General features: G+C 42.8%; 1 protein-coding gene across 1 annotated transcript in view; it reads left to right on the top strand.

Annotated features, from left to right (window-relative positions):
• The window catches only part of sptbn4b (spectrin, beta, non-erythrocytic 4b), an 81,967-nt gene extending 63,573 nt beyond the window's left edge, over positions 1 to 18,394 (top strand). The window contains 17 exon segments of the mRNA XM_029445894.1: positions 1,638 to 1,862; positions 2,436 to 2,525; positions 2,811 to 3,089; positions 3,437 to 3,567; positions 5,652 to 5,856; positions 6,099 to 6,344; positions 6,850 to 6,984; positions 7,601 to 7,845; positions 8,355 to 8,493; positions 9,015 to 9,099; positions 9,209 to 9,405; positions 9,653 to 10,683; positions 10,854 to 10,914; positions 11,187 to 11,449; positions 15,516 to 15,683; positions 17,540 to 17,582; positions 17,771 to 18,394. Of these exon segments, the coding sequence (XP_029301754.1) occupies positions 1,638 to 1,862; positions 2,436 to 2,525; positions 2,811 to 3,089; positions 3,437 to 3,567; positions 5,652 to 5,856; positions 6,099 to 6,344; positions 6,850 to 6,984; positions 7,601 to 7,845; positions 8,355 to 8,493; positions 9,015 to 9,099; positions 9,209 to 9,405; positions 9,653 to 10,683; positions 10,854 to 10,914; positions 11,187 to 11,449; positions 15,516 to 15,683; positions 17,540 to 17,582; positions 17,771 to 18,094 (3,867 nt within the window). The 3' untranslated portion in view covers positions 18,095 to 18,394.
• Positions 18,395 to 23,126: the final 4,732 nt, after the last annotated feature.

Consider the following 23,126-nt stretch of genomic DNA (forward strand, 5'->3'; position numbering starts at 1 on the left):
GAAAGTTTCAAGCAGATTGAATCAGTTTTTCCTTCACCGTCTTCTGCAGCTTTGTCATCTTCTGATGGTGTTTAATCTATGACCCACTCTGGTCTGCTGGACGATCCTCATAATAATAATAATAATACTAATAATAATAAGCCTGGGCGGGTTCATTTATAGGGATTTTAGTTTATGCATCTTTGTCTGATAACAACGTACCACTGCCATTTGTCAATTTTAAATTCTACATAAAGCCGAGAGTTTACATTTCCAAACATGAGATCAGGATCAAATGTTGAAGTTTTCAGCTGGCGAACATGCTAACACTAACATTATTATACATTTTGTTTACTTGCACACTTTACATTTCTGAGAAAAAAAGTATACCTTTTTACATTATTATTACATTAACCATCAAAATGATTACCTGAAAGTTTTACATTATCTGTAAATACAATATCAGTCAGGACATATTATTACATTATTGGTCAAGTTATTGCATTATTGGGTTTTATTACAGTTTTGGTTAAATTAAGTGCAAATTCTATTACATATTCAGTATTTCTTTTAACAATATTGGCTGCTACATACACTTAACCTAAAGAATAACAATTAAATATCTATTAGGTTTAATTTCATGCTAGTAAACATGATGTTTTCTCTGTACGTGTAATGTTGTGATGTAACTCGTCACACTTGCCCTCCAACAGCGATGGTTTGGAGGATAAAACAGCAGGTGTGACCTGGGTCGACGCACAGATTCATCCTTTCATTACTTCATCATCACCGGACATGTTTCACTCTCCTCTCTCACAGCAGTCCGCTTACAGCTTCCTTTAACAGGCCGCCATCAGCACTGCTTTACCACATCATCCTAACTCCAAACCAAACTCCACTACCCAGCATCCATCCTGGCAAGGGGTGCAGTAAACTTCGCTACACTTCATGTCTATCAATTATCCTGTCGCTGCTCTGGGTTATTTTCAGTCTAATCTTTGCTTTCATGTCCATCTTTAATTAAATGATGACATTTCAGTGCAATGAATATGTAAGCGATATTTCAATATATATTCCAAATGTATATTAAGATTAATAATAAAAACCTATTTTTTTGTATTATATAACTACTATATAATGTAGTTATTGCAAGTTGTCTTGGATATTTTGATAGTTCTACTACTTTTACATTTCAGGCATAACAAGCATCCAAATATGAATACATTTTTATAGTGATTGTTGTTACCCTGTCTCTTCGGAGAGGCCACAAACTGACAGCACTACGTAATAAAAAGTCATTTTATACTTTGTTAACTTATACTGGATATATCTGAAACAATAAGCTTTTGGTTTCTAACTTTATATTAAACGTTTTATAAGCGGAAATATGTGAATTTACTGTCGTGCGAGAGTCAAAACAACAACAAACTACACATTTTTGCATTTCTGTCACATCCCACATATCCCATCATTATCTTCTCTTCCATGACAACATGTCAATCATCTACCTCCACGCAATTCATTCTTTCTTCCTGCTCTGTCATTCTCTCACCTACCTCCATCCCTCCCTCCTAATTAACACTTCCTCTTTTCCTCTGTCCGTTTTTGATAACTCTTACTCTACTTCTACTCCTCTGCCGTCCTGCTTCTCCTCTCAGACCATGGAGAGCCAGATGGAGGAGTGGTATAAGGAGGTGGGGCAGCTCCAGGTGCAGGTGGCCTCCATCCCACAGCAGACACAGATCAAGGAGACGGTTGCAGAGCGTCAAGCCGTCGTAGAGGCCAGGATGGTGCGTCTGATCGAGCCACTGAAGGAGAGACGACGCATCCTGCTGGCGTCCAAGGAAGTTCACCAAGTCGGACGAGACCTGGAGGATGAGATTGTGAGTTTGACGGCCAACACACACACACAAACTTGTTTCCATCACTTAAGGATTAGCCTGATATTAATCATAACCACTACATGCTTTATCCCAACATTTACCAATACCTTATACTTAAAACTAATCTGAATCCTAATTTAAAGTTGCAAAAGACAAGCTTTTTGCTATAACACATCATTATGAATTTAATGTTGATTGCACAAAGCAATGGCTATGACGCCATCGCCATGACGTTTAGATTGGTTTCCTATAAGCTTCGCTTTCACTATGCAATTCTGTCTGCCACGGGATACGATCTTCCGAGGAAACGGAGGCTCGATTTACGGCACAAAAGAAGTGCGTCAAACATTGTGCAACTAAAAAAGGATCACATTACAATCCCCAACAGCCGAAGTCACGGTGGAACAGCCGAAATAACTGGAAAACCAAATGCAGTGTGTCGGGACGCTTTATTGTGTTTCTCTTCATCATAATAAGACACACAGATTCGCAGTCCTACGATAAATGAGGTGTACAGTACATATGCACATACATAAATCTTCACTGCTGTGTGTCGTATTGTTGTGGTTGTAGTTGTGGGTCCAGGAGCGCCTCCCGATGGCCATGTCTCAGGAGCACGGCTCCTCTCTGCAGGCCGTCCAGCAGCTCATGAAGAAGAACCAGGTAAGGAACTCAGAAAAGGTAGTGATTCTAACTGCAGCCTTATCCTAGTACATAATGTAGCTGTGGTCCGGTCACAGAAAGATGGACGAATAATATGTGATCGATAAACATGATGTGCAAAAGTCCTAATTTATCTCCCTTGATACCTACTCACCTGCATTATGTACTGTACTTATTGTACTCCTATAATTCAATCGTATTATCGTTGTTCTGTTTAAAACAACATAGAAAAGTTCTAACCAGTCACCTCCTCTTTCCTGTTATTGCCCTGTGTCTCTTTTCCAGACACTTCAGAGGGAGCTCCAGGGCCACAGGAGCAGGATCGACGATGTACTGGAGAGGGCGGGTATCATCGCTTCCATACGCAGCCCAGAGGCCGACTATGCCAGGGCGGGCCACGACCAGCTGGCCCAGCTGTGGGCTCTGCTCTGGCACGAGACTGAGAGAAGGCAGCTGGTCCTGGACGCCATGTACCAGGCCCAGCAGTACTACTTTGACACAGCCGAAGTGGAGGCCTGGCTGAGCGAGCAGGAGCTGCACATGATGAACGAGGAGAAGGGGAAGGTGTGTGCACGATTGTCTGAAAGTTGCTGGACATTTTAGTTATAAAAACAACTAATACATTTCTCATTATCTGGTTTAACGGGATCATTTATTCATTATAACTACCCTGATTGTGGAAGTCTCTGCCAAAGACAGCCAAACTTCTGCCAGTCTCACCAAGGTGTAGACACAAAACTATATCTAAGATCATTAGTAATGCTTTAATATTCATCTCATTTTATTGGACCTTGAACTCTTTGCTCTCTACAGAGACTTATACATAGAGGCAGCATTGACCATTTGTGCTGTGTGTGTGTATTTTTTAAGGGAAACTCTTCCTTGTGTCTGTCGTTTCCTCCTCCCATCAGGACGAGCCGAGCACACTGCAGCTGCTGAAGAAACACTTAGTCCTGGAACAGACCATCGAGGACTACGCTGAGACCATCGGCCTGCTGTCACAGCAATGTCGACAGCTGCTGGAGATGGGGCATCCAGACTGGTGAGCATGTAAACAACACAGACACACAGTTTTACAGAGACGTTCTGTTACCACAAAATAAATGTGTGCAATATAACCACATTAGAAGATGTTTGATTTCAGAAAGTCAGTTGCCAAAGTTTCCCATAAAAAAAGTTTAACTAATTTCAGACATTTTATTCCAAATCTTTGTCAATCAATCTTGCTGGTTATGTTTGATCTGTTGAAGACGAATGTGGGGAATCACTCGATTGTTTTTTCACATTCATAACAAGCCAAGCAGTTCTTGTTACTGTTGAACAAGAGGAATACCAACAGTTACAGTACAGACACAAAGATTTTCAATTAAGATTAGGGCTGTCAAATTAGATTAATTAATCACAGAAAAAATAACGCGACAAAAGAATTAATGCTGATTAATCGCGCTCTTAGATGCCCCTTGACTCTTTAAGTCAACTACGCAGCGCGGCCACAGCAGCCTCGTCAACATCATGAAGCGGATGAGAAAACGTTACTTGGCCCAGTGAATGGAATATTTACATTAATAAACTCCCGGATGTAACTGTTGATGCTCCGCACTGTGAGATTCCTGCAGCAAAGAATGTTCCAACCATCAGGAGAACTTCAAGCTGAAATATATATATATCTCTATATATCTCTATATCTATATATAGATATATATCTATATATATATATATATATATCACCTCAACGCAAAGCACTTAGCAGCTCGGAGCTAGCTAGCACTGCCGCTGATGCTAAAGTGAGCGACCCGTCTCGTCATCTCTCGATCAGGCGTTCAGACACAGAATGAGTCGGTCTATCTGAGACACATTAACAACTCCATCACCAAATGTATTGTAATGAACTGCAGGTGGTAGAGGACAGGGGGTTAACGGAGGCTTTACACATGGCGTCTTTTAACTTTTAAACTTAAAACTTTAAACTTTTAAACATATTGTTTATTGTGCAATGAAAGATGTTATGCCTGATTTTAAATTGCACGTTATGTCAAACTGTTGGTCTGTGTTGTCTAAGATAATTGTAGCATACAAGATATTGGAGAAATAGTATTGAAATAATCAAGACGTGTTGATCAGTTTATAATGCTACTCATTGATTCACTCATCTTCCAAAATACATTTGAATATTTTGAAATGCTTCTCACAGCAAATATTGATATATGCGATTAATTTAGATTAATTAATCACAAAGCTTGTAATTAATTAGATTATTTTTTTAATCGCTTGACAGCCCTAAATAACATCAATGTATTTTCCAAGTAGCATTGGTTAGGAGTTATGTGGTGCTTTAACTAACCCTGAAAAAGAGAAAAAAATTGCTCCTCGGACTGATTTCATTTGTTTTTGTTTTTGCCAATTTCAACTTTTCAAAATGACACTTGATGGCAAACAAAGCAAAGTTCTTACACAAAAGAACCTTGTCATGGCATTGGCCTGCGTCACAGTGATGTCACCCATTGGTTTGTGGTATATCATTTTGAACCTTGAGTTTGGCATTTTTCCTATATTGGTTGTTTGGAACCAGAAGTGACTCTTAAGGGTCATTTTTAGGCGACCAACATGTTACAATTAACTTTCATGAACTGAAAACACACTGGGAAAGGGTTAAAGTTCTACGGAAAGCACCCGGCGCTGTATATTGAAGAATACTTAATAAAAGTGATTGAGACCATAAACTGGGACATGTTTACTGAGGAAATACATCAAGTGAAAAGTAGGGTCTTTTTCTCATAGACTTCTATACAAACTCCAAAATGCAGGTTTAAGCCACGCCCGTATTGGCTTCACCTTTAGGACCAGGAGGTTGCCGCTTGCTGTGAACGTACAACACGTCGAACCTTAAAGTGGGCTACAGTTGTAAAGGACCACAGCGGGTCCAAACTCCTGTCAGCTAAGAGCTGGAAACAGTGGGCACAGGCTCAACAATACTGGATTACTGCTGCAACATGCAGAGGGTTGGAGTAGTGGGTCCTACCGAGTAATACAAACGTGTGAAGTTTATAAAGTGTCCTCTGAGTGTAGATTGTATGTCATGATTTCAAAAGCATCCCTGATATTTTAAATCTCCTCTCTTTACCAAAGCGAGCAGATCAGCAAGCGTCAGTCGCAGATCGACCGTCTGTACGTGTCTCTGAAGGACCTGGTGGAGGAGAGGAAGAGCCGCCTGGAGCAGCAGTACTGGCTCTACCAGCTCAACAGGGAGGTTGACGAGCTGGAGCAGTGGATCGCTCAGAGGGAGGTGGTCGCCAGCTCGCCTGAACTGGGTCAAGACTATGAGCATGTCACTGTAAGTGTGTGAACAGATGGCGTCTGTGGATGAATATTAGATTTAAGAAAAATAATTATAAGTCACATCACTTGTCTCTTTTGAGTGTTTGTTACAACATTTGATTATACCAACTTTAAACAATTAGTTTTTATTCATTTACACCAGGGAATAAATCTGCTTCTATGTGCTCTGTGAATAAGCAACTTACCTGTTCTTAGATTTCCTTTCCCTTCTTACCTCCTCCCCTGCCGCACCTCAAGGTCCTGCAGGAGAAGTTTACAGACTTTGCATCAGAGACGGGCAGTGTGGGACAGGAGCGAGTGACAGCCGTCAACCAGATGGTGGATGAGCTCATTGACTATGGCCACTCAGAGGCGGCCACCATCGCTGAATGGAAAGATGGGGTAAACGAGGCCTGGGCCGACCTACTGGAGCTCATGGAGACCCGGGCGCAGATGCTCGCCGCCTCACACCAGCTGCACAAGTTCTTCTCTGACTGCAGAGAGGTAAGATCCCTGAAGGAACACAGCTGAGCAATATATTATCTTCTGTTTTTAAACAGATTTTAAGCAGATTTATTCAGACTGATTTGGGTTTATTGTCTCCATGCATCTAAAAGTTTTGTCTCTTTTGGTGCAATAAGACACATCAGTTCAGTTCACCCTAACCCTCATTGTGGTGAGAACATCTAGAAAACCTGAAAAAAGGGAAGAAACTGCTGATTACATACCAGCGTCCTTCAGAGTAAGCGATCTATGCGTTTCTCCCCTTGAGAAGGTATATCATTTTTAATGTAAGCAGAACTTTAGTATTATCGTTTTTTGTCAATTCTTCCCGATGATGATACATTGCAATATAGCAAGAAATTGTTCTAAAGGACAAATATTGTAGCTACAAAATGTCAACAGACATCTGGAGTTAATTTTTATTCCTCACACTTTTGTTTCATACTTTTCTTCACACACTTTATACATGAAACCCTTCTGAACTGCTTTATGTTCTTTTTTTCAGGTTTTGGCCCAGATTGAGGACAAACATCGAAGGCTGCCGGAAGTTCGAGCTCGGCAGGGCAGCACTGCCAACACCAGCACCCTGCAGAGACTCCTGCACAGCTTTGAACAGGACATACAGCTGCTGGTCACACAAGTACAGTAACATGCACATGAACAGACAGCATGTCAAATGAACTGCTTCAGTATTCACTGACCTCAAGACTCATGTAGGGAAGAATCTCACATACTTCCCCCAGTGATGATGATCATTCTGTAAAGGTCCACAGGACGTTTTTGTAATGCTAATAATGCTGGTAATTACCCAGAAAATGTTTGTTTAGCACACATGCATTCTTAAGCAAAGAGGGTCTCACATTCATGCAGACATGATGTGGAGGTGATCAAAGCAATTACTATTGTTTTCATGTTTAACTGAATATAAATTGATGTTAAAACAAATCTTTGGTTATTTTTGAGACTGAGTCTGAATCTACTTACTCTGCATTTAATTTTGCTTTATCTAGTTCCTGTCGTGCACCTGGGGAACAGAAACAGTGGTACATTTTTACTGAAGAACGATGCAAAATTACAGCTGCTCTGCTCTAGTGACAGAGCCTGTATCATTTGGCCCTGACTAAACACAGCTGTCAGAGCAGCTGTGTTTTGTGCGTCATTCGGAAAACAAACTCTTTCTATTTTTCTTTCTTCATTTCTGTTTCTTCCTCGTTCAGTTTAGCATTTTCCTAAAATCTGCTCTCCCAATCTTCCAGGTGCGTCAGCTGCAGGAGAGTGCCGCGCAGCTGAGGACGGTGTATGCCGGCGAGAAGGCTGAAGCCATCGCATGCCGCGAGCATGAAGTGATGCAGTTCTGGAAAGAGCTGCTGACGTCCTGCGAGGAGTGTCGAGTACAGATTACCACTGAGACGGACAAGCTGAGGTTCTTCGGCATGGTCCGAGATCAGATCACGTGGATGGAATCGATCATCTGTCAGATAGGGACAGGAGAGAAGCCCAGGTAACTACACTAAATCTAAGTGTGTGGTGTAAAATATGTACGGCTTTCACAGGATAATACATGAACTATAACCAGAGGTAGTGCACTTCTAGTTACAACATACTATATGTTTTATAACCTTTTAGACCCTGTGTGGCTTTGACTCTCAGTTTGACTATTAGCAGATAAAAGTACAATTACCAGTATTCCAGTAAATAGCCAGATATTTGTGTATATGGGTTTTTTGATTCCTAGTTAAAGAAGAACATTTCTGATAAGAGAGAAGAAGTTCTCACAGAAAAATAGGACCTAAGTATTCTATGTGAGAGAAAAGAATAACATTTTTCTATTCCAGTGTAAACCATCTTAAACAAAACAGAACAGATCATTGATGCTGCAATGTTTGTCTCATGATCAACAACTGTATAAAAATAGCTTCTAAAGATTTGATTAAAGGTTACTGTGAGTAACAAAGCAGTTAAAAACTAAGCAGGTGAGCTGACTGTCTGTGTGCTCTGTGGGTCGTGCAGGGATGTGTCTTCAGTAGAGGTGCTGATGAATTATCACCATAGTCTGAAGAGCGAAGTGGAGGCTCGCACCCGGAGCACCCTGGACTGTATCGAGATGGGCAAAACTCTGCTGGCTGCTAGAAACCCAGCAGCTGAAGAGGTGAGATCAGGAGATATGATAATTATTATAAACTTAATGGAGCACTGCAGCGCAATAATGATATTGTAAATTGAATTCCTAAAACTGTTTGCTGCTGCAGCTCCACCCCACAGCCTCCTCCATATGTGGTATAGACAGACAGACAGACAGACAGACAGACAGACAGACAGACAGACAGACAGACAGACAGACAGTTTTGGAAAGAAACTGTGATTAGTTTTTTACTTTCACCAAACGAACAGCAAGGACATCTTTTTTCCATTTAAGACAGACAGACACACCAAACAGGAAGTTGCAGCAGCCAAGTCACACATGAATCACAAAAAAATACAAAGAGGTACAAAAGAAAAAGGAATATTAAAGTCAAATAACTTAAATATTATATAGAAACTAAAGTAAAACTAAGAACTAGAACCATAATCTAAACACACACAACAACAGTGCTTGGTGATATTCTGAACATCGTTGGATTCTGACCCCTGTGATGCTGTACGTCTGATGTTGCTGATTTTAATTCTCAGATCAAGGAGAAGCTGGACAAGGTGATTACTAAGCAATATGAGCTGTCTGAGAAGTGGGACAAGCACTGGGAAGTCCTACAGCAATGTGAGCACACACACACACACACACACACACACACACACACACACACACACACAGATGTACAAACACACAGACATATACAGTATAAATACTCCTCCTCCCCTCCCCTCAGTGTTGGAGGTTCACCAGTTTGCTCAGGAGGCTGTAGTGGCGGAAGCGTGGCTGACCGCTCAGGAGCCGCTCATCAGCAGCAACGAGTTTGGCGCGAGTGTAGACGAGGTGGAGCAGCTGATTCGTCGACATGAAGCTTTCCGTAAAGCAGCCGCTACCTGGGAGGAGCGATTTAGCTCACTGCGACGACTCACCACGGTAATATTATCATCATCATCATCATCATCATCATCATCATCATCATCATCATCATCATTGTGTAAATACATACACAATCTGTTTTCCGCTGAAAAGGCTAAATTGTATGCTCTAAATTACTATAAACCAAGACTTAGAATTTCCTTTCCGTGAAAAATATTCAATTTCATCCCCTCATGTTAAAGCCCTTTGCGACTTATTAGTCTCAAAGTTTGATTTTAAAGCTGCTGCTGTTTTATTTTTGCAGGTAGAAAAGTTGAAAGCAGAGCAAAGTAAACTACCCCCGACCCCTCTGCTTGGTCGTAAAGTCTTCCTGGATCCCCAAGATGCCTTACCCAGTGCGTCCACCCTCCCCCGTCTCCCGCTCTCGCCTGTCATGAGACAGACAATCTATGAGCAGAACGAAGCCAATTCTCCTCAGTCGCCCTCACCTGCCACGCCTACACCCTCTCCTTCATCTGTGGCTCGACGGCTGGGGTCTACAGTCGCTAACTACACACCTGTGATGAATGGCTCCAGCTACCGCAACACTCTGGAGGCGCGGCACGGTGGCGTAGTGGGTGTGGCTGCAGGACTAGGCCAGCCCGCACCTTTCTCGATCGCCTCAGTTGCCACGGCGGCCATGCTGGTCTCGGCCAACCAGGTGCGAGAGAGCACCAGCACAGCGAGAGACCAAGCGACAAAGGTGATGAGTCACCTCCAGCCAGTACAGGCGGCGAGGACACTGGATGTGAAATCGTCCCCATATCTACGGCAACCCAAAATCAAACACATGGATGATGCGGTGACGCCACTGATCGTGGCCAGCAGGCTAGAGAAAGCGAGGGAGAGGGAGAGGGGGAGGGAGAGAGAGTTGATGATGGGAGAGATAGGGACGGAAAGAGCGGAGGTGGCTGTGATGGCCGAGGTGGTGCTCCAGGAGCCAGGCCGGGAGCGCCTACATAGCGAACCCACCAGAGGGCCTCGGGGGTCCAGGACTGACCCGTTGGGCCAGGCTGAGCCTCAGGTCCACACCCACGGCCACCACAGGATAGAACGGCAGCTGTCCAGTGAGCAGCTGATACAGGCACGCAGGGACGAGCTGCCTCAGGAGGTGTGGAGGGAACAGGCCGAGAGGCGGGAGAAGCGGACGCTGGAAAGGCAAACGTCCAGCGAGCAGGAGGGCCTCGGGGGCCACGAGGGCCGGCGGAGAGAGAGAGACCGACACCGGCTGGAGAGACAGGAATCCAGTGAGCATGACACCGGGAAAGAGCACTCTGACAAACGCTCAGGAGGAGGGTGAGACTTACTGAGTGTACTGAGGTGTCTTTTAGGTTATACAGCAGAATTTAGTGTTAATTTCTTCTGAGCACTATGAAAATATCTGTCATTAATGTAGGGCATTACAGTTGGATAATGCAAAACAAAAGATTCATATTTTTATCTACAACTGTGCATTTTTCCCACAGAGAAAAGAGATCCACCATGGCAGAGATTGTAGAGCAGCTGCAAGAAAGAGAAGCAGCACAGGTCTGGAGATGTATTTGTTGTGCACTTCATTCAAATACTCACAATGTTCATTTGTTTTACATATTGTAGCTCATTCAGGTGGGTTTTATAACACAGGATAATAAAAAATAAATAAAAAACTCACTACATGCCAGTCTTCCTAGGTCAGTATTCTGGTAAATCAATACATTAAATAATACACACATTCTTTGTGATGATTTCTCCAGTTTACGTGCAGAGATTATTACTTCTAATCGATGAACTAAATTCTCCATCACCCCTCCTCCCCTCAGGCCCGCGGTGAGGTGCCCCGCCTACCTAACGGGGTACCAGAGAAGTCTGGCAAACAAACACTCGACAGGCCTCGAGCTCGGGACAGACCAAAACCACGCCGTCGACCACGTCCCAAAGAGCAAGGAGAGACTACACGGCGGTCCAGGTCCGCTCCGGCCCAGAGCAGCCCGACTGTCCCCCAGCAGCCAACACACACCGCACACCACGAGGGCTTCCTTTTCCGCAAGCTGGACATCGAGACCCTGAAGAAAAGCACCAATAGGTGGGTGTACAGGGTCATGATGAGCATAACATCTGGAGATGAGCTGAGCAGATGAAAGAGAGAAGGAGGATTGAACTCTGCTGTCATGAGTGTCAGACAGATTTTGAGCAATTAATTATTTAATTTGGTACTCCAGGAAGGTTAAATCTAACCTTCTCGGAGTACCAGATAGGTGGGGTTTACCACAAGAGATCACATCAAGTTATTTGTCCCATAAAATTATACCAACATGACTTTAACATTCCGCCAGTTGTTGCGAAAGCTAAACTTTCTGGTCTTTACTGTTGAAATACTATTTTACTGCAGCACTCGTCGTATCTCCGCTGTCTGGTTCTCATGACATCACTGCCCCCTCCATTTGTTGATTGAACAATGATGACAGGGGCATGACTCAAGCATGCTAAGCTAACACGCTAACACACTACGCTGACAATGCGTCTGACATGAACAGATGCATGCCTGGCCCCGGCGCAGATGACATATGAGGCCTCATTGGTTGGTCCCACTGTGTGGGTCAACATGATAAAGTCCATACTCAGCTAAGCTTTGGACATTTTCAGCAGACAAACTGTGTCTTTAGAAGCATGCATACATTAAGGTTTACACATGTTTAGATTCAGGGGATGCTATGACATTAACTGTTTTGTTTACTAGATAACACATAGGAAACAGTTTTACATTATGCAAAATGGAAATAAGAGGTATTTTGGCAGTTTGAACATTAGTGGCATATCTTACAGTTTCCTGTAATTGGCAGAAACATGAATAAGTCCCTTTATTAAGATTGTTATACAAGGGAAATGTTTAGCAGTGAAGAAGTAATGAATCACTAATTGTTGTGTTGCTTTCTTTCTGCACTTTCTTCAATCTCTAACCAGTTACAAATAGAAAGAGTTGTTTGCTTCCAAAACAAGAAGGCAGAAGTGCCGCTACTGTTTCTTATTAAGTGGCACTGCTAGTTTGTAAACTTGTAAGTGTGTGTTTTCTCCACAATTAAGTAATTACCTAACAAAAGAAAAACACCCATGCATAAATCTAAACATTAGATTAGTATCCCGTTGCTAGTGGCACCAGGAGACACTCCAGATAGTACGTTCACATACCAGGCTGGAGCTTCTGAATATTTATGTATGTCATCTCTGATCATCAGGATCAGAACGTGAAGACAACAGATACATGAATTACAAAAGCAACCCGCAGAAATCTCACCGCATGTGAAAACATCATGCATGATGCTTACAATGCCTCCAAATCTAACACGAGCCCACAGACTAAAGCAACAGAAATGGTTGGCTGACTGGCTGGCTGATGAGATGTATGGGAGTAGAGGTAAATGGAGCTGTTGATGCCGTACGTACACAACCTTGTGCCCAGACGCTTAGCCTGCAACGCACAACACACACAAACACACACCTCACTACCTGGCCTCCATAGATGATCGCCCTGCTTCCTTCAGAGAGACACCAACGGCAAAGTCTGTCTCTGCACTGCCCTCTAGTGGCTGGGCTGACCACGCACAGCTAAAGCTCATCCCCTTCCAGCTATGGATGAGTCCCACTCACGTGCCCACTCAAGGCAATGGATGAATGTCTCATATGTACATGCCCTGTTATGTACATGGCAAGGTAATCCTGAATGGCTTATATCTGGACAAGTGTGAATCTCCAAACAGCTCCTCGTTTGGCTTGTTGTATATTCTCTCTTTTTGCGATATAATAAACTTTGATTAGAGGAGAAGATCTCAGGCCCTCAGACCTTTTCCTCCAATCAATACTGAGAAAGAGAGGATACGTAGTCTGAGAGGAAGGATTGAGGTTCAACCTGTCTTTGTAACATAGCTACATGATGAGGCACTGAGTATGTTTATGTGCACATTAATATTCTGGTATTATTAAGGATAACCAAGTGTTCCTCATAATAAGATACGGTGCATGTGAATGATGTGTAACTCTTTACAGTATTAGAATCAAAATATACTTAACGTTAAAGTACTCATTATGCAGAATGCCCCGTTTCAGAATAAAGTAAATTATGGGATTATAATTATCCATCCATCCATCCATCCATCGTCTACCGCTTATCCGGGATCGGGTCGCGGGGGCAGCAGCTCCAGTAAGGAACCCCAATCTTCCCTTCTCCGGGCCACATCCTCCAGCTCCGACTGGGGGATCCTGAGGCGTTCCCAGGCCAGTGAGGAGATATAATCTCTCCACCGAGTCCTGGGTCTTCCCCGGGGTCTCCTCCCAGCTGGACGTGCCTGGAACACCTCCCTAGGGAGGCGCCCAGGTGGCATCCTTACTAGATGCCCGAACCACCTCAACTGGCTCCTTTCAACGTAAAGGAGCAGCAGCTCTACTCCGAGTCTCTCACGGATGGCTGAGCTTCTCACCCTATCTCTAAGGGAGACGCCAGCCACCCGTCTGAGAAAACCCATTTCGGCCGCTTGTACCCGTGATAATTAGTGATGCATTAATGTGTGGTAAAGCAGCTGGTAAAGATGTTGCTACTGTTCATTATTTTATATTCTGCAGGGTATCTTGTGGATTTACCCGTGTAGATCAAGACATTCTTATCTTGACCTGCAATAATAATAATTAATCCCAACCCACAAAGTAACTAAATGTTAAACAAAAGTACAATAGTTGCCTGTGAGGTGTAGAGGAGTAGATTAGAAGTAGCAGTACACTACTAAATGAACTTACTTTCTACCACTGGCAGCAAGTCAGGTCATCCATCTGCTCTTATGTCTTGAAAACAATAAACACGCTGTAGCATAGAGCTATCACAGTAGTGAGGACCCAGTCGTGTGCAGAGAAAAGAAGCCAGCGTGGAAGGACAGTTCTGCATCAAGCCTGCCGGGTGTCTTTGCATCATGACATGTGACCAATCAGTTGTTATGGAGACGCTGGTTATAGCAGCAGTCACATGGTGCGATGTTGGTCAGATATTTGATGCAGCCTGTCTATGGTTGTATGAAGTCGTATAAAAGGGTTGTTGTTGGAATACCTGGAAGATGATGGTTGACTAAAACAAAATGTTGACTCCAGGTTCCATCATAAGATGGAGTCGAACGCTCAAGAAAAAAGCTATATAGTAAAGTCCAAGTCCTAATACCAAAGTCAAGAGTGACATTTGCTTTTATCCTTAATACAAAATGAAGAAACAAATGAGTCTTTATCCTTTTAAAATGTTACCACAATAGATCCCTATGCATATATATTTACTACATTCCTTAAAGTTGATCTTATTATTATCTTTATATTTTAACTTCTGCACTATTATACGTGTTTAATGAGCACTGTTGGAGGGAGCCTGAGGTCTAAGATTTTCATTTCCAACAACTGCTTCTGTAATTGTTGTTCATATGACAATAAATAACTTGAATACATAAAACTAGTGCTTATATCAGCAATAAAGACACCTCATCACATGCACCGTTGGTCTTCTCCAGTCTAAGTTCTGCTTCATTGTTAGTCCAGAGGTTTGTGAAATCGGGATATTAAGCTGCACACAGACAGCTTGCTTTGAATAATACCTATAATTGGGTGAAAGCTTATTAATTGGAATGCTGTGTGCATGTAAACACGCTCAAAGAGGGAAAAGAAGCATGACTATGAGTTCAAGTTGTGTTGTTGCCAAAATGCCATTTAACCAAACTCTCCCTCTTTTTTCCTCTCTTCCTCGGTGCTACTGGCTGCTCCTCTCGTCTCCTCCAAGGTAAGTCATATATAAGCCCCACACACAGAGACACAAACTGTACGTAGCCTCCCTCCCCATCCCTCCATCCCCCCACCTCCTCCGTCCGTACGTCTGTCTGTCCGTTCGTCTGTGTTTGTTCAGCAGTGTGTTTCCTCCTCCCTTCTTGGCGCCGGTCCATCCCGCCTACCTACTTTTCTGCTCTGGTCAGGTGAGTGAGGTGTTAGCTTAGCGAGAGCAACTCTGCAGCTCTTCCTGACTCCTCCCATCTCCCCCCAACCACCACCTTCTCCGTACTCCTCCCCTCCACCGCCCCCTCCTCCTCCACTCTCCCTCCCCTCACCCCTCCCGCCTTCCCACACCACAGCAGGTCATGGGTCAACCTGTACTGCGTGCTGAACAAAGGGGAGATGGGTTTCTACAAGGACGCCAAGAACACCACCACGTCCTACAACAACGAGCCGCTGCTCAACCTCTCCCACTGCCACTGCGACGTCACCAACGGCTACAAGAAGAAGAAGAATGTCTTCACGCTCAAGTGAGGAGCTGTTACCATACTTTTTAACTGTTATGTCAGGGGTCTTCAATGTTTTTCAGGCCAAGGACCCCCAAACTGGTGAAGCATGGAGCAGGGACCCCCTGCTTCAAACAAAGGGGGGGGGGGGGGTTGGAGTTCTGTGCGAGGGGGGGTAGGGAGGATGTGAATGTGCAAAATCCAAAATATATTTTATAAAGAAAAATATTTGTATAAAAATGTTTTTGCTTTATCTACAAACAGTTTTGCGACCCCCCCTGCAGCACTTCCGCGGACCCCCTGTTGAAGACCTATGTGTTATGTTATTGTACTTTTAAGCCTTGTGCCTCACTAGGGACATTGTTGGCATACATTTTGGCTAGAGTGAAAATTTTTCTGTTTTGAATTTTGCAAGTTCAAGTTTAGCTCATATAATAAGTGTGTAGCCGCTCAGACCCTCAAGGACAAAAATGTTCCCGTTGAAACGTCAATGTGTGATCCCGCGGCCATTGTAGCATAAAATCATGCATTTTATTTTATGAGGCTTTTCAATCTATTTTCTATAATATATGCTTTTGGTTTCCTGCACAAAAAATAAAAATGCAGCAAACCATTAACATATTCCAAAAACCAACCGGTCACACCAACACCAGGTCAACGTGATCAGTGGATTTACTCACCACAACAAATCCATGACGATCAATCACAGTTTGCACCGAGTTGACCTTTGAAAGGGAGCCACAAAATAGTCGACTATGGTTATCGCTAAGCTTTCGTTTGAGCTCCTGCTGTTTCCTACAGTGCTTTCCTGCAGGTAAGATCACATGTAAGGAGTAGCTTGTCAGTCATGATGCATGATTGAGTAGCTGGTGTAACTGTGTGGAAAATGAGTTTGCTCAGTAGCGCACTAGGCGTAGCTCATAGTCGTTCGGTCGACTAATCGGTCGTTTTGTTAGAAAAACCTATCAATCAATAAAATCAACTAATCGATTAGTCGACAAAGTCGTACGAGTGTTAGTCGACTAAGAATTTCTTTAGTCGAGGAAAGCTACTGATGTAGTTAGACTGATGCAATCTAGCCAGCTTCTGGAATTAACCACACAAGGACGGTTACTAGTATAGAAAAGTGTTTTAGTTCCTGGAAAATATTTTAAAGTCAGTTTGTAGACTTTAACACACTGTTGTTACCAGTAACATTGTTACATTTTTAAACAGTTTTATATTGTTCAGAGCAATAAGCTAATAAAGAAATAAAAGGTTATATACATTATTATTATTATTATTATTATTATTATTATTATTACTATTAGACTGCAAATCGGCCGCATATTATGAATAATGACTAACAGTAAGAGACAGTAATGATATGTCACACTTTGTAATGGACTAATTGAAGTAGAATACATGCATACGCTGCAGTTTGACTGATTTTGTCTGATTGATCAGGGAAAATCATACGAACATACGTGTTACCATGGTCAATGATTTACATAAGTAGGCCTGTGTACATTGTGTTTACGATATTTACATACTAGGATTACGTCCTGAACAGTTCACGGTCAGCACATGGATTGCACCAGGATTCGATTGACAGTTTTCAGATCAGCACAAACGAGCAGAACTAACAGTGCACCATCGTTTCAACTGAACCAAACAGATACGCAGTGAAAGCAGCTCGACAGTCAGAATATCTGCCTCCTGCTGCGATCGACTTATCCACTGACTTCATGGAAGTGACATACTCAGTTTCTGGTGTATTCCTCTCTATACTATATGAGAACTATATATGACTCTTTACTAAAACCTTTATCTAAAGTTCTCCACCAAACATGCTTTGCAATATACTGTTTGTAAGTCCCATTTCTCTCCTCTAATTGCAGAACTAAGGACGGCAGTGAGTTTTTATTTCATGCAAAAGATGAGGTGAGACATTCTTGTTTTTCTAATTCCATGTCACAGCATGTAGCTAGTGGCTTTATTACACCGTCACATGATGTAGAGAAACTCCCTGAAACACCTGAAGTTATGTGACACACACATCAGTAACAGACAGAAACATGAACACTAAAGGACCAATCAGCTGACATCTGTGACCCTTCCCTCCCCTGCAGGACGACCTCAGAGTGTGGGTGACCAACATCACCGCCAGTATTACGGAGTACGAGGAGATTGCCAAATGGGGTCAGCCCCAACCAACTACCTCATCCACCGACGAGGGCACGCGGCGCGACGGCAGCAAGGCGGACAACAGGTCAGAGCGAGGCGGCGAGCGCTCGGACCGGGCGGAGCGGATCGAGCAGGCAGATAAAGAAAATGAGAAAGAGAGGGAGATAGACAAGGAGAAGGAGAGAGAGAGGGGCGAACGGTCGGAGAAGTCAGAACGCGGCGGGAAGTCGGAAGCGAAGCGCTCGGAAAAGTCCGGTAAGAAAAAGTGAGCCGGGTGACAGATCGGTCGGGATTGAATCGTATGAACTCCGGATAGGAGGCGGGGCTGTAGACTGGTAGTGAACGCCCCCCTCCTTCTCTCCGCCTCCAACACTGTCAACTAAGCGGTTGTGTTTGGATGGGAAGTGACACACAGGACAGAAGGACTGACCCAGGCTCACTCATAGGACGGACTGGACGGACTTGGAGCAGGAGACATCTCTCTTTCTCTCTCTCCCTCTCTCTCTTTTATTCTTCTTCTTCTGTGTCTCTGTGAGAACCACAGAGTCACTGACGCTCCGCCTACGCCCCCCCCCCCCCCCCCCCCCCCCCCCCCCTGGTGGCTGTTTCAGACAACTGCAGAGAGTCGTGCTGCTGAACCCCGGGCAGCGTAAGCGCGCGAGAGAAACGGGACACGCATCATGTCAACTCAAAGGCTGTTACTGATGGCTGGTCATGCGATGAAACGTAGCTCATTCTGTTCCATGTTTGTTTTTTTCTATGAGATGAGCTGTACCTGTATGTATTTCTTGTCCGTCTGTCCTATCTACTGTATCTATCTGTCTGTCTGTAAGTCGAGACATCCTACACTATGTCTTATTACTCCTCGGAAATGGAAAGAGAATGAAGTTATGCCAAAATGTTTTACAGACATGCAAATTTAGAGGTACTTTTCTTTTTGTTAACTTTTTTCTCCACTTTGTCCGATCTGTATTGAGGTCTGAAAAGATGTGGAAGTGATACTGGTTTTACTTTGATACCAAACAGCCAGTCAACTCACCATGAGTCACCAGTGATTAACAGCTACAGTACTGTGCTGGCTCGAGGAAGCTGGAAAGATGATGATTTAAGACAAGAGAAGAGTAGATGGCCGACCAGGATGGTGAACTTCAGAACAAGCAGGAATGCAAGAAACAAGAGGAAAGCAGAAATATTTTATCTTAGTTTAGAAAGCCTTAGGAATTCATGCAAAGGCTTGAAATCCTTAAGAAAGATTGGCCCTGAATTAGCTTGACATGTTGAAATCTGCCCACAAACAGAGCAGCTTCTTTTATATAGGATTATTTAGGATTAAAGATTTTCTTGTGAAGTGAAGATTTCTGCAAGGCCTGTGGGTCTCAAGGTTTTCAACCTGTGACATAAAGACTACAGGACACTACGGTCAGTGCAGTCACTTGGGCTCCCAAGTCTTATTTATAATAAAAGAAAACGTGCAGTTCTTTGATAAGTGATCAGAGAGAAGTGCAAACAGAACTGATGGTAGACTCTGGCTCCCAGGGGCCTCATACGTTAAAATGTTGTTTCATTTTACTTTAATTCAATTCAAACATAAAACAGCAAAATCTTATAGCATTCATATTTTGGGAAGCTGAGGAGGCCAATGTGTAAGTTTTGATATCTCAAAGGAAATTGGTGAATTTCCTTCTGATTTTAGCATCAGGATCCGTTTTCCATAAGTTACATGTTTGGCTTTGGTCATAAGCACAAAATCTGCGTCTGGCATATTTTTAATGAATGAGGCCCTCGAGGGCTGAAAACAGGCCTCCTCTACTCTTTTATTCTCTTATAACATCAAACTACTCGTTGGTTATTCTCTTTGATATATTCACACTAATCTGTTGCATCCTCTTTTTTTGTACAGGATTCAAAATATCTTGTTTTTCTGTGTGCAATGTGTTTGTGCGCGCGCGTGTGTGTGTGTGTGTGTGTGTGAGCGTGCTGCTGCTCTCTGCTCCCAGGGTCTCCATAGCTCTCAGGTTATTTATGTTAGTGTGTGCTTACCGTGTGCTTCACATGTTCATATGTTTGTCCCCTCAGACACCACCTCAGTCTTCCAGACACATCCGATCCACAACACACACACACACGCATACACGCACACACACACACACACACACACACACACACACACGCATACACGCACACACACACACACACACACACACACGCATACACACACACACACACACACACACACACACGCATACACGCACACACACACACACACACACACACACACACACACACACACGAATATCACTCAGCAGGTTTAAAATGTCAAAGGTTATAAACATGTTCCAGAGTGTAAAAGGTCATCAAACTGTCCAGGTCAACATCCCATCAGTGTCGAATTAGCTGGGAATGAATGAATAAGTGAATGAACTGACACCGCTGAGAGCCAGGATATCACACTGACCAAATATTTAGACAATGGAGGTTGAACTGTCTCTAAGATGTGAGATTGCATGTTTTGCTTGGAGAGAAATCACTTGTCAATAGAAGCTCGTCTTTGCAGCCCGCTAACTCGGCATCCACGCATCAGTTTATGTTGCATTTCCTGTAAACTCACCACAAAGCCATAAACGACGGGGAAGGAATGGGAGAATCGTCAAAGTTGAATAAACTTGTAAATGCAGCTGAGGACTTTAAGGAAGCACCAGACAAACATAAGTTACTGTCCTGCCCTGGTAGGAGCATCCTGGTCAGATCGCATTTAAAATACTTTTAAAAATCCTTTCCAATTCAAATACCTTTTCAATATGACTGCGACTGTATGAAAACCTTGATTCTTTCAGCTGAAATCACTGCAGCAAACATATCTGCTGTGTAACACACGTGTCCTTCTCTTATGAGAAATTCATATTTAATATTTGTGTTGCATGATGGTGCTGCACTATTTTTGCATTCATTTTGTCACCTCCGTTAAAGAGGAGCTGCTTCCCTGAGCTTTTCAGTGGCTCCTTCTGGATCTGTCCCAGGATGAGATGACATTGACATTATTTTTTGACTGCAAAAATGTGATTTCAGTTGGACTTTAAACTTAGAGGTTTACATGTAGAGCCCAGGAATCCCACTCAGAATTAGTTTTACATTTTCAGAAGTTGATATTTGCCGGGGTTAATTATTTTCTTTGTTTCCTAAAAGTGTAATATTGAGGTTATGCCTCAATATTATTAGATCTGGCTGCTCCTGTTCCTTTAGGTTGTACCTTATTCACTTCAGGATTTTAAATTCTGTCCTGACCTGTTGTCTGGTTTATGTTTATCATAAAACCTGTCTTGAGAACTGTTACTTTCTTTAATCTTGTCTCATTTCAGCACACTTTATGCATCTAAATTAAGTGTGAATGCCAGATCAATGCAGCCATTTACATGCATGTTGGACACAACAAAGTCAGAGTTAAAAGAGGGAATTGTGAATGAGAAAACCTTCCACATGTGACACGGTACAGTCCTCTGCTGTCGGATTATGAATCTAACAGCACTTTGTTTCTGTAGATACACACAGGACAAAACATGCAGGGTACAGCTAACCTGCTAACAGACAACATTACAAAGTCATTTGAATTCCACAGCAGAAACAACCGATATGTGAACGTTGGAACATTCATGGTTTGGTACCCTGCCTGTTTGTGTGTGTCTGTGCTGTTCTGTTCACATCAACCTCAGTCTGTCGGCTGGAGATGCAATGATGAATAAAATACCTTTTGGTTTATCATTCATGTATTTATAGTCAGCGTTTTCTTTTCTCACTGGAAATGAATTTAAAACGTTGATTTCATTGTTTGTCCTGCTCTCTGAAAACAGCAGGTCGATCATTAGAGAACCTTCATTAAACCAGAAAGAAGAAGGTCAGAGAGAAGAGAAATCTTTCAGAGGAACACTGATGCAGACGTTTCTCAGCCACAAACATGAAACACAGAGTCTCTGACATGTTGCATCGTGTTTACCAAACCCACACAGCAGTATGCAGTAATATGGAGGGCAATGTATGAGGGTTGTAGAAATGTTTGTTCTGAATTAATATTGATGCGATGATGATGATGATGATGATGATGATGATGATGATGATGTCCATGGTAGCAGTGAACTGAAACTTTATGCAACTTTTTCTTTGCACTAAGGACGCTGGCCTGTTGCAGAGTTGAGGCCTGATGGTCAGTGGTGTTTGGGGATCCAGTGGAGGGACGTCAGATCCAGAAAAGTTAAGAGCTATCTCGTTAGGTAGTTTTATTCCAGGCTGTTTCAGGATCAGTTTGGGAATTGGTTTTACGTTAGGGTTTATTTGTTATGCGCTTCACATTTGGTGCAAAGCCCGTATGGGTTGACAAGAAAGTAAATGTGTGCTCGGGCTGAAACAATTAGTGTATTAAAAGATGGGTTGATCAACAAAAAAATTAATCATCAATTTTGATAATACTTGTGTTCAAGTAAACACAAAATCATCAAACATTCTCTCATTTTATCTTCTCAATGTGAAGATTTGCTGCTTTTTTCCTGTTTTATAACATTATAAAGTGAATATCTTTAGTTAGTCACACAAAACATGACAATAAAAGACGTGACCTTGAGCTCCATGGAGAGTATGATCGGTGTTTTTCATTGTTTTCTAATGTTTTATAGACCTAGCTATGACTCGAGGAAATAATCACCAGATTAATCGACGATGAAATCAATTGTTAGTTGCAGCCCTAATTCATGCGTTCAATCGAACTCGAGCGTGTAAAGAACAGCTGTAAAAATCTACTCTCTATTATGTACGTAATCTTGTACGTACATCATGTGTTGATATTTAGTTTAAATCTTCCGTTTACATGTTATACCAGGAGCGGTGAAAAAGCCACAGTCGCTTCTTATCACGCTCATTATCCGTCAGTCAAAATGGCTGCTGGGTGATTCTCCGGTGTTCACACAAAAACACATGATCAACTTAAGTCTCGTACACACACACTGCCTGGAATATATACCAACTATTTCTGAATAGGGCTCAGACTACAGTGAATGCAATCAACCTTAAATTTATATGTAGAATTGTTTTTATCTAGCATTTGTTCATTTGTTTCTGAGGACAATCAGGGCTAGCATCTTTAACCACACATTAATACGAATGTGTGCAGTTCTGTCCCTGAAGGGGAACGATGACTTCAGTTTGGAGGTTTTGTGGAGTAAAGTCACAAAGAGTGAATGAGCGGCTGATTATGTGGACACATGGATCTTTTATTGGTGCGCTAATATCTATAAATGCACCAGTTTTCTTACCAAA

Source organism: Cottoperca gobio, chromosome 13 (assembly GCF_900634415.1).
Source record: "Cottoperca gobio chromosome 13, fCotGob3.1, whole genome shotgun sequence".
Lineage (NCBI taxonomy): Eukaryota > Metazoa > Chordata > Actinopteri > Perciformes > Bovichtidae > Cottoperca > Cottoperca gobio.